This window comes from Neolamprologus multifasciatus, chromosome 4 (assembly GCF_963576455.1).
Source record: "Neolamprologus multifasciatus chromosome 4, fNeoMul1.2, whole genome shotgun sequence".
Taxonomy (NCBI): domain Eukaryota; kingdom Metazoa; phylum Chordata; class Actinopteri; order Cichliformes; family Cichlidae; genus Neolamprologus; species Neolamprologus multifasciatus.
The window spans coordinates 16,269,593-16,282,143 of NC_140442.1; the positions used below are offsets into that span (position 1 = coordinate 16,269,593).

A 12,551-nucleotide genomic window follows, 5' to 3' on the forward strand; every position below is an offset into this window, starting at 1 on the left:
TTCTATAATGTCTGAAGTCATGCGGCATCAAATTAAACCAGAGTCACCCTGTGCTATGTTTGGTGCGGGCCAGAACCTGAAGTTGCCCAACTCCAGACACAGAGCATTAAATTTTTCATTACTGCTGGCCAGATGAGCTATTTTACTTAAGTGGAAAGACTCTTCTCCCCCCTCGTATGTGCAATGGGTAAAAGATATGTCCTGTATGGATTTAGAAAAAATTAGATATACAGTTTGTGGGTGAAAAAAAACATTTTATAAACTGTGGTTCCCTTTTCCGGACTTCTTTGAAAGGCCCACAACTATTGTTTCTGAGTAGCCCACAGATTAAGTATGGCTACATATCCATAATGTGCTTACACATTTGTTTCTTCCCCTCAATTGCATTATTAGGACTGTGTGCACACAGTCCTAATAATAATAATGTGTCCACATCAATCACCTACTAAATGAAACAAAATAATAATTATTTTTAAAAAATGCTACCGGACCTGCTTCTTAATACTTTCATCATATTTAGACACGTGAGAAGCTTAATTCCATGGTTTGCTAATAGACAAGATTTAGCAATTATAACCCAAAGCATCTCCCAAAATGTAACTGGAAAATTTAGATAACACCGATGAAAGCGTTCGCCAAAGGCAAACTTCTACTACTGTAATAATCCAATAATATGAGATGTATATGAGAATATAACAGTTTTAATGGCCTTATTCTGCATCAGGAATATATTTTGCTTATGACACAATTTATTGACACAAACTTTTGTGTGAACATACTGAAACAAATGTGCTTTATTGCTTTTTCCAAATTGCTTCATGCAATAGTCCTTGAAAGATTTTACTGTACGAGCAAAACATGATTTGGGGTTTCTAACAATGCTGACACAACAGGTAGACAAGGCTGAGCTCACAGATCACTTTGATTACTTATATGTAAAGGCAGCTATGCTGTATTTTGCACATAAACAACCAAACTAGCATCTTTTAAGCAAGCGTGAAAATAAATGACATGAAGAAACATTGATACAAATCTTTGTAGGCGAAGAAATGATTACCTATTATTAAACGAACTCACAGAAAGTGTCCACATACGCCAACATTTGTTACTCATGTTGTCCTCGTCTTGTTAAATGTTTAAACGCTGAGTGAAACAGTAGTTTGAACATCAATATATTAAAGTATAAGACTAAATAACTTTTCTGATACATTTACAGAATAACTACATTTTTCCTCATTTTAAAACATTCAAATAATGGCCATTTATTCCTTAAAACTGCCAACCCAAAAAACTCAAATATATCTAAAATAATGACTTATTTATAGATTTATAGTCTAATATGTTATGCTGAACACTGTGATAGAAAAAAATGGACCTTGAGTTGAAGTCAATGCAATGGATGTGCCGTTTTTCAGTTGGTTTACAGATTAGTTGCAGGTATTTCTTTGAGTATATAATTGACAGCTTGCAGTGTTGTAATCAGTTGAAATGCCAACTCTGGTGCACAGGGCTTTCACTCCTTGGGCACTCGGAAATTATCTTTTTCCTTCCGAAGACTTCTCATGGTCTCGATAGGGTCTGTCTGCTTCACATGCTCTTGAACGGACGGCTCTCTAAATTACACATTGGGGGGGGGGACAAATGTAGTCAGGCAGTACTCTCACTGTAGGTACCTCAAAACAAATTATTATCATCTGTAATTATTACTACAGTGATGTGAAAAAGAACAATTTCACAGGGCCCTGTACTAAGTAAGTGCACCCCAGGTTCAGTAGCTTGTACAACCAGCTCTAGCAGCAATAAGTAATAATTTCCTGTATGACTCGCAGTCTCTCACATCATTGCAGAGGAATTTCGACATACTCTCCTCTACATGACCTTGCTTCAGTTCACTGATAGTTGTGGGCATTTGTTTTTGCACAGCACTCTTAAGGTCCCACCACAGCATTTTAATCAGGATTAAGGTCTGGACTTTGTCTGGGCCATTGCAACACCTCCACTCTTTTTGGTTTCAGCAACGCTGGTATAGATTTGCTGCTGTGCGTCGTCCTGTTGCATGATCCAATTTGGGCCAAGGTTTCAGTTCCGGACAGATAACCTCACATTTGATTTTAGAATACTTTTGGACAAAATGTCCAAGGTCGTGTGGATCAAAACAAGCCCAAATCATCACCCCTATAACACCTCAAATATGCTGCGTTAGCGCTGTACATTATGGCCAAACATCTCCACTCCTGTGTCATCTGTCCAGAGGCAATTGTGGTTTGATCAGATCCAACTTTACAAAGTTTAAGTCATGCTGCCATGTTCTTTTTAGAGAGAAGAGGCTTTCTCCTGTCAACCCTTCCAAACCAGCCATACTTGTTCAATATTTTTCTAATTGTAATGTCACAAACGTTTACATTTAACATGCTAAATTATGCCTGTCAAGTTTAAGATGGAGCTCTTTTTTTTTTTCACTTTCTTTGAGCATTACAGTCTGACTGTTAGATGATTGTGCCGGGACATCTACTCCTGGGAAGACTTGTATTACCTTAGCTATATTAACAGACCCCTAAATGTCAGCTTTTCTATAAGTCCACACTCGCTGATCATCAGTTAATCAAGTCCAGTTCATTAGCAGCATCTGGCTACTGCTTATTCTCTAAATTCCTATAGAAGTAGTATTGCTGTACTTAGTTTTTTACAGCACTGCATTAAGTCCTGTGAAAACTCTTTTTCACATGGCTGTTTTTAATGATGTTATACATACTTTACTCTCATAAAGGGGTTAAATGTGAATTCATCTGCCAGAGTGGACGGAATAGTTGGTTCTCCGTTGCTGCACTTCTCCTACAGACAGATAAATACACAAAAATTGCAAAGTTGTTTTAATTAATTAAGGATAACTGATTTGAAGTGGTTACTGTATGAATCACGTACCTTTGCCCAGGCCAACTTCTTCTGAATTACTTCATTGTGCGGTTCCACATGACGTGCAAATTTCAGATTGTTGACGGTGTACTCGTGACCACAATAGACATGCTTAAACACAAACACACTAAAGTTAGTCACACACCTTAAACATACAGGAAAGTTAAATTCTTTCCTTTTCCATCCTAAAAATCTGTAAAATTAACGCCTATGTTTGCAGTTACCGTTTCAGGAGGAAGGCGCCCCAGAATTTCTATCAAGGCTTTGTGCATCTGCTCTGCTGTACCCTCAAAAAATTTCCCACAGCCAGCCACAAACAGAGTATCCCCTGCATGGGAAAAACAGGAGTTCTTAGGGCCTTTAAGTTCACACAAAACGTGTCTTTATTTACACTCGCAGTTTATCTCATATAAATGTTTAACCACACCTGTAAAGACAGCTGGTGGTTCAGTGCTGTTTTCTTTGGTCACGTAGTAACAAATGTGACCAGTCGTGTGACAAGGAGTAGAAAGGCATTTAACATGGAGTGAGCCAACCTGAGGAGAGAAAAACATAAGTGAGCAATCGTTCATTTGAAGCTTAAAGTTGGACCACAGAGCAGAGAGTTTGCTCGTCTCACTTTGAAAGTGTTGGAATGAGAAACTTTCTTTGTAATGGCATCAACTCTGTCATCCCCTCCATAGACCTTCAGACCTGGCATTAGTTTCAACATCTTCTCATTTCCACCGGCATGATCCCTAAAACAGAAAATTAGTGTGTTGGTATTACTCTTTTGTCCAATACAGGTCTAGCGGGTTCTTAGCATAAGAAGCCAAAGCAAACGTTTATCTATAAAGCGTGCATTTAGTGGGCAGTAGCGTTTAATACCAGTAAATGGTATTCACAGCAAAACAATCAAGACAATTTGACGATTTCTGGGAAACATAATGACAGGAAATGGGCGGGGTGATGACGTCTTAAGTAGTAGGAGCATCTTCTGACTTTAGCATCTGAAGTTTTGGAATCATGTTTGCACAGCAACACCTTTTAGGCCATCATTCCTTCTCTTGCAGGCTATTTGCACCATTACTATAGTAATGCTAGTATAATGATGCAGGTAGTTTGTGGTCTGTGTTGTCAGTCAGCATCAAGCTAAACACAATGTCTGCCACAAGCTTTTCCTAGAAGCACTTTGTTAGACTGGAGAATGCTGCTGCTAAATGCAGCATGTGACCAGGTAGTAAGATGCACATCAGCATGACAAAATTAAAAGAAAGCAAATCAAAGCAAACAAAATCACTTGACTCCTACTGCAGCCCTGCGTGAGAAACTGGTGGAGAAATATATAAACAAACCTTGTCCTAAAAAAGACTTTACAAATTTTGAGTGAGTACAGTACAGTACAGTAGGTAGGTTACTTTGCAGTCACAGCCTTCCATGATCAGAGTGGACCTAATACTTTGTTCACACAGCACGCTGGATGTGAACGTGGTTATATTAATGGTAATGGTGATGAATATAAAATGGATCTTTTGCCTTAACAGGTACGATAAGTAATTTTTTAGCTTACTTATTATGGAAAAATAATCTTGAAAAAAAATAAATAAATTCATCAATGTTATAAAGTAAGCAGTAGCTTACCAGTGGTGATGGGTGGTTAGAACTGTGGTGAGTTTTACACCATGCTTTCGGACAGCTTCAACAACCTGTTCAAAGCACACAAAAAAAAAATGCTGAGTGGAGCCATGCCAATATAACTACTTAATTGATCAATAAGTATCCAACAACAATTAGTTATTAAAGGTCTTAATCAAGAATAGGAGAGAAAAAGGTGTTTGTTACAGCTTTTTCTATGGAGAATTCACAGATTTGGGCCCTACTACTAATTTAGTAGTAGTAGGACTACTGCGTAGTTGGAAAGTCGTGTCTGTCCTTCACTACATATCATTATAATGCCCAAACAAAGGTCGGGCAGATAAAAATGCACATCATATCAAATTTCATTCTCAGTATTCTCTGAATAAAACGATTGGATGCATTTTCCTGCAACAGTTACAGTATTCTATCCAGTACATACTTAACCTTTTCTCACATACACACTAACCTCAAACTGATATAAGGTACTCTGCACCTTTCTGCAAACTGTCCTGAAAGTAGGCACCTCCCATACAAAAATAATGAAATAAAAATAGTAAAATAAATAAATAAATACATAAATAAGAAGAAATCAATCACGCTTGGATAGAATTACGTATAGTGTTTTCAATAGTCTAGGGTTATGTTTTGACCTACACCCAACAACAACAACAATAATAATAGTAATAATAAGAAAAATACATTATTGTTATTATTAAGTCCACAATATCACCAGCAAAATGCAGAGTGGATTCTCTCAGAGTTATGATGCTGAACACTATATGTATTCTCATTGATGAATGACTATTTTAACCCTTATAAACTATTTGGATTTCAAGCCTTCAGAATATGGTTGGGGTCAGTTTTGACCCATGCTAAGAACTGGTATAAACTACAGATTATCTAAATAGAATATGCATAAATAGCATATCTAAAAAAAAATTGGATGATTAATGCATAATTAATGTTTCAGAGACCAGATAGTGTATTTTTGAGATTTACAAGATTCATTTTTAGTGAAAAAAAAAATCTAATACTTGAAAGCAAGAGAGAAATTATGATTTAATTATATTCTACTCAAAGTCAAAATGGAAATGACCTCAACTTTTGGGATTTATTATATAACAATGCAAAACTATTACAACTGTTAAACACTGCCCCTTGATATGTCATAAAAAAATCCTTGTAACTGCAGCCTATAACAATATCTATAATAATTCAATAACTTGTTCATTGCAAACTAATGTGTGTATTCAGGGCAGTGGTAGGACACCTTGCATGTGTGGAACTTGCGCAAGTGTTTCCCACACTCACCTAAATAACAGTTCAGGTATCTTTATAATCTTGCTGAAAGGCAACAATCCTAATACTTCTAACCATTGCACCATCATGCTGAGTCACTTCAAATCTCATGTCTGTGTCAAGGCACCATCCCTAAAGGCACACACTGACATCTATATAACCTCTGGTGCACTGCTTGGAGATCCCTCCACCTCAAAGACCAGCTGGTACCGGTCTCTGTGGGAACCTGGGCAAATATAGTGAGGACACAGACTGACTACGTGACAGTGTCAAGGTCCCCCTTGACGTCTGTCACATCTGTCCAATAAAAAATAAAGAAGGAAAAAAAACCACATAGGCATGACTTGCACACAAGATTCCCTAAAACCACTTTTTTTTAAATTTGACCCACACTGGTAGATCTAAAAATCACATTTCATCACAAACAGCCTCAGTTTACAAAAGATTGTAGCACCTGTACAACAGTATAAGATTTTGGATCATTTTAGGTATAGACATAAAGTTAGTCAGAAACACAAAAACTAAAAAAAAGTGTCTAAACTATTTCACACACTTTCTCTCATTTAAATGGAGCAACTACTACTACTTCTACCATATCATGTAATAATTATAATAATAATGATAATAGTAACAACAACAACAATAATAATATTAATACTTTCAGGCTCAAAATAAAAAAATAAATAAAAGACAAAACAAAAAGAAAACTATGTTGCTATCAAATATTTTTAAAAGGACACAATTTTGACTTGAATAGTGTGTAAAGGTTAACACAATCACTTGTAGGTAGACTTTCTGCATTGGTGTTAAAGTGTTGTCAACTGGTTTAACATTACTTAATATGATACAGTGACTGAACAGACCTTTATTGGCTCCACGGGGTCTACAACAGCTGCTTCTCTGGAGTCCACATCGATCAGTAGGTACATGTAGTTGTCAGACAGCGCAGGAAGCAGTTCAATCCTCATGTTTGCTTGCTCCACCAGATTAGATTTCCTTACCACACTGTGAAGGAGGGCGGCTGCCTGGGCCTTGACTTCCACCGGAGCTTCATGAGGGGATAAAAGTCAATATTTAAAACCGAGCCACATCAGACAGAAATCGGGACAGTTTAACTTCTAGTTCCCTGTACCTCTGTAATATATTCACATATTCCTTGCCTTACATTCGTTTAATGCCACAAACGCGAGAAACGTAAGACACCTCACCGCCCCGCTGGACAAGTGAACGCCACACGTTAACACGCTTTGGTGTTGGATTTTTTGTGGGCACGCTAATTAATTACACCGATGTGACTGTCATAGAGGAGGTTATATAAGAGGAAACAGGTATGAGCTCAGACAGGCCGGCTGTGCTCATGTGACAGCTCCCCCCCCCACATAAACAAACGAACAAACGCCACCTACCTACCCACCTAACGGCAGCGAAGCAAGCGAAAACTACGCTAAACCTTCGCGGGCTGAAAATGAGAGAAAACCGTGTGGACGTACCGAATTTTAAGGCTGTCGCAGCTCCTAATAGAGTGCAGGCACTCCCTACTAGTGACTTGAATAACATAGCAACAGTAGCTAAAGTCTTATCACATTTGTGCAAACCAGAAAAGTTTGGTTTTGGTTCAGTTCCGCCTCCGCTCCCTTTGACCTTTGCCCTCCAAGGCTCCGCCAATCAAGTCTCGGGTAGATAGATCGGGAATGATCTATCTACGTATTTATTTACGTAAACAAGTTACACGTGACTGTCTAACTTGTTTACGTAATTCTGCACAAGAGTAGTTTAATAAAGTTAGTAAGTGGTTTTGTTTTACATTTTAGTCCCGGTAATTATCTCAAATAAGATAGTATCGATTCGACTTTTGTGCTCTGCGCATGTCCCTTCAGGCTTGCCGTAGGTTGATGTTCCGGAGCGGTCAAACGGTGTCGGTCAAAGTTTAGTTACGCTCGTGCTGACTGCTTTAAGGCAGCCGTAACCGCTCACGGTTCTCCACGATGACAGCACGGAATATTTATCGGTTCTGGGAATGGGGGAGGAAGATCATTTGCGTTGGGAGAAACTATGCGGATCACGCCAAAGAGCTGAAAAACGCGATTCCTAAGGAGCCTGTCTTGTTCCTGAAGCCTCCTACTGCATATGTGAGAGAGGGCTCGCCTATCTTGGTGCCCCTTTACACCACTAATCTGCACCATGAAGTGGAGCTGGGGGTGGTGATCGGGAAAGGGGGCACGGCCATCCCGCAGTCCGCCGCTATGGAGCATGTTGCGGGTTATGCTCTGTGCTTGGACATGACAGCCCGAGACATCCAGGACGAGTGCAAGTCCAAAGGTCTGCCCTGGACCATGGCCAAGGCTTTCAACACCTCCTGTCCTATCAGCGAGTTCATCCCCAAAGAGCGCATCCCTGACCCGGGGAAGGTCAACCTGTGGCTGAAAGTAAATGATCAGCTTCGACAGAGCGGCTGCACCTCTCAGATGATCTTCTCCGTCCCGTATCTCATCAGCTACATCAGCGACTTCATCACCTTGGAGGAAGGGGATCTCATCCTGACCGGGACCCCTAAAGGAGTCTCCGCCGTGCAGGAGCACGATGAGCTGCAGGCTGGCATCGAGGACATTGTTACGATGAGATTTACAGTAGACAGACAAGACCATTAGTGGGAAAAGAGACTTAACGGAGGCAGATGAGATAAAGACTCGTGAAGAGAAGGTGCTTCAGTCGTTTTTAAAATCTTTGCGCATCAGCAGATGGCAGTGCTGTGCCACCGAGACTGTATTTCTGATCAGTTCTTGCTGCCTTGCCCAGCATTTTAGAAGAGCCGAAGTACAACACACAGTTTCGTGACACCGTTTGAGCAAAATCAGGACAACTATAATCTATTTGACTGTATTTTAGCCATGATATAAAAAAACATATTCATCACACAGTGTCACTATGTCTTTCACCAGACTATGAAGTAATTTATAGTATTAAAATGAGAGGTGCAATGATGTAAAAAAAAAAAACTAAACTAAAATGAGCATTAGATCATTATATTTTTGTAATTTATTATTCTTTTTTAATCATTTGCTGTATAAAAAATAAAAGGATTGCAGAAACTTGAAAACAGCACCTTGTATTCTCCTTTTTGAGAAACTTCATATTTTTCAGAAAACAGTAAATAAGAAAGCTATTTCATAATAAAAACAAGTCCTCCATTAAAAAAAATACTTGTTATTGGTAATTTCTGACAGTTTATATCAGTATTCATCTTTTTATAAATGCATTAAAGTTCAAATAGTATTCTCAGTGCAGATGTGATTTATGTATAATCACATATATGTTTTTATGTTAATGTTGAAAAAGTGTCTCTTCATAATCTTGTACACCAGATGTTTGATACCTACTCAAAATACTTAAAAACAAGTACTTCAAGATGTTGATATAAAAGTTGATTTTTTCCCCCCCACAATAATTAGTGGCAATGCTTTTGTTCCCAGTGGGTTATATAGTAAAATCTAAAATTACAATAATAACAGTAAGGTACAGGTAAAGTTAAGAAAACATTCCTTACATTATAGTGTAGATGTAAATTGTATGAAAGACCATGAGTTTTACAAAAAACAAAAACAAAAAAAACGTATGGTTCATTTAAGTATTAAAGTTTTAATATATGTAAGGAATTATTAAAATTTAGAGAAGCTTATGGGTTGAAAATGTTTGTTATCCTCAGAAGAATTCAGTTTGAAAAAAACCTGTTTGATTAGCACGGGATCGGTTCCATAGTGTAGCAGTTTACACATTTACCCAATGAGTGAAAAGTCCTTCTACAATCCCAGGAGAAGAGACAAATCCCTTTGGGGTTGCATCAGGAAAAGCATCTGGAGTTAAAAAAAAAAAAGTATATCTGCCAAATCAAACATGTGGAGCTACCCACTGTGGCGCCCCCTGTGAATAAGGGAGCAGCTGAAAGTGACATCAGATTTGTCACTGCGGGAGTTTGAAATACAGGTTTCACTACCTAGCTGTTCTTAATTTAGGAACATGGCTACACTTACCGGCCAGTTCAGTACATACTGTAGCTACCTGCTTTTGCCTTTAGAAGTGCTTTAATTCTTCACGGCACAGACACAACAAGGTGCAGGAAACATCCTCAGAGATTTTGGCCCATATTGACATGTTAGCATCACACAGCTGCTGCAGATTTGTTGGCTGCACATCTATGATGAGAATCTCCTGTCTCACCACATCCTAAAGAGGCTATATTGGACTGAGATCAGCTGACTGTGTAGGCCATTTGAGCATTTGAACTCACCGTCATGTCACAACCTGAACTGTTAGTACAAGACAGGATCAATCTGCTTTGGGTGTTCAGAGATGCTCTTTTGCATACCTTTGTTGTAACAAGTGTTATTTGATTTGCTGTTGCCTTCATTTTGGCTTGAAGCAGTCTTCAAGCCAATTCTTCTCTGACCTCTGGCATTAACAAAGTAACAAGTTTTTACCCAGAGCACTGACGCTCACTAGATATTTTCTCTTTTTCTTTCTCTGTAAACCGTAGAGATGGTTATGCGGGGAAATTCCAGTAGATCAGCAGTTTTTGAAATACTTTGGCAACCACGTCACAGTCAAAGTCACTTAAAGTCACTTTTCTTCTCTATTTTCATGCTAAGTTTGAACTTCAGCAGCTTTCTTGTCCATGTCTACAACCCTAAATGCACCAAGGTGCTGTCATGTAATTGATAGAATATTTGCATTAACAAGCAGCCTAACAGGTATAACTAACAAAGCGTTCGTTAAACTGAGTGTATTTTGCTGCTTATTGAACCAGCCGAGATGTATTTCCTTCCGAATGTTTAATTGCGTCACACCTAAATACTGCATTTGATACTTTCTTTGATTTGCTTTAAACAGTCTGAGACACATTAAAGAGCACCTCCATTAACCCAGATTATCAGCTGTGGTGTTTCTGCACATCCAGTGTAATTTTGACTTCTAGGATGTCAACCTTCACCGTACCCTGATAGTTCTTAGACTTTTAAACTTCTCCTCCAGGTTCAGAGACAATTCTCCCACAGGCTTCTCTGTTTTCAGGATCAATCGGAGCCTCCATCAGCCTGTCCCAGGCCAATCTGCCGTAACCTGAGTCTATATACATCATCTTCCCACACCTGTAGGGCATGTTGTCTGCAACACTCTTAGTGCCAAGCCCTGTCCTGCAGGGAACTCTGGGGTTATGCATGTCTGTCATTAGAACAGTTATGACAGATTCAATTAGATTCAGGAGCTGGGAAATGTTTCCATGGCCCATTTTTTTTCCTCATCACAGGGTTAGTATGCTATGTGCTCACAGGTGTCGTCTTTTATGAGGTATGAATCATACTATTCATTGTACCCGTGTGACTGCAGGTATTAAAGCCTCACAGGTTTTTAACAACGGCTTCAAAGCTGGAGCTCAGCTCTGGTTTAACATTCAGCACATAAACCAGCACCGTGTCAACGAGCCTGAGAAGGTATTTTTGACGCTTTGAGCAGGGATTACATGAGGACCACAGTCTTTCGGTTCAGCAACAATAACGGTGACATCACTCATGATGTCAGCCCAGGTGGTAACTGAGTCTTATAAACAGAGTCGATCAGAGTACATTGTCAGAGAGCTGCTGGTGTGCATTTAGTATCTGAGAATTGTTATGTGGTCGTGCGGTGATTAGCACTACAGGCTCACAGTGAGGCTACTGGCCTGCTCGGATTTTCTGTGTGGAGTTTGCATGTTCTCCCTGTGCCTGTGTGGGTTTTTTCCAGATACTCCAGCTTCCTCCGGGAGTCCAAAGATGTGCACATTAGGTCAAGTGGTGGTTCAAATTGGCAATAGGTGTGACTGTGAATGGCTGTCTGTCTCTGTGATAGCCCTGTGATAGATTAGTGACCTGTGCAGGTGTACCCTGCCTCTCGCCCTATGACAGCTGGGATAGGCTTCCCTTGAAGGGTTTTACTGGAGGAAAAGAAAAGGAGAATGGTAACAGTGAATGTCATAGACAGAGCAAACTGTCATCAGCCTGTGGATTTAACACATTTTGTAACTTCATGTAATCCCAGACTGACTCAATGTTGATGAGTTTAGGGCTTTTGTAGAATTTGGGACCAGCGATGTGCTATGTATAAAAATCTAAACGCGGCAAGTGCCAACTTTTCTGAACACTTCCTCATCTAGAGATTATCACAATGCAAGAATAAACAACCACATATTGTGTCTGAAAACAGAGGTTCACAAAAAGACTACAGGGTAGAATAACTTGGCAGGATGTGGCTCGTTGAATCTGAGACCTGTTAAATCTATTGTAACATGCCATTTATGGCATATTCTGGCAGACCTCATCTTGCTTGAGGTAATTGCGTCAAATATCGCAGGTTCAGATGAAAAACAATGTGAATATGAATACAGGCTTGAACATGTACCTATTCTTTAATGGTTCACTGAAGGGAAACTGAACTGTTTTCAGTTTGTTCTATAGTAGTGTGTAATATCAGTTTAAATCAGCATCCAGCCTTTGTTTTTTTCTACTATACAGTGTAAGGCAGGAATGCTGCAGTGTTGAGTCTAACTGAAAAACAACTATAAATATTTAAATAAGACGTTGGACTGTCCATTCTTTGAGAGAATAAGGCGTTATCCCTTGATTACCAGCTCGTGTCTGTCTGTGTGTTGAGCAATTGACCATTCGTTAGGTCTAGATTTGCATGCTGCACTGCAA

The 12,551-nt window shown here is 39.2% G+C and overlaps 2 protein-coding genes across 4 annotated transcripts; one reads left to right on the plus strand and one right to left on the minus strand.

The window, feature by feature from the left end:
- Window positions 1-763: 763 nt before the first annotated feature.
- LOC146520145 (hydroxyacylglutathione hydrolase, mitochondrial-like) lies at window positions 764-7,480 on the minus strand. 3 transcript variants are annotated; one of them, XM_085156652.1, is made up of 9 exons: window positions 7,320-7,480; window positions 6,693-6,877; window positions 4,534-4,598; window positions 3,533-3,650; window positions 3,341-3,449; window positions 3,138-3,241; window positions 2,923-3,024; window positions 2,753-2,832; window positions 764-1,613 (listed from the first exon to the last, which is right to left on the minus strand). In XM_085156652.1, exons 1-9 carry the CDS (start codon window positions 7,384-7,386, stop codon window positions 1,514-1,516), a joined length of 930 nt encoding a protein of 309 aa, XP_085012778.1. In that variant the 5' UTR covers window positions 7,387-7,480; the 3' UTR covers window positions 764-1,513. The 3 variants fall into 3 exon arrangements, with proteins under 3 accessions (XP_085012778.1, XP_085012780.1, XP_085012779.1); XM_085156654.1 differs by lacking the exon at window positions 7,320-7,480 and adding an exon at window positions 6,995-7,202; XM_085156653.1 differs by lacking the exon at window positions 7,320-7,480 and adding an exon at window positions 6,962-7,202.
- A 156-nt stretch (window positions 7,481-7,636) lies between these two features.
- Window positions 7,637-9,407, plus strand: fahd1 (FAH domain containing oxaloacetate decarboxylase 1). Its single transcript, XM_085156658.1, has one exon. The coding sequence runs from the start codon at window positions 7,815-7,817 to the stop codon at window positions 8,475-8,477; it is 663 nt and encodes a 220-aa protein (XP_085012784.1). The 5' UTR covers window positions 7,637-7,814; the 3' UTR covers window positions 8,478-9,407.
- The last annotated feature ends 3,144 nt before the right edge of the window (window positions 9,408-12,551 follow it).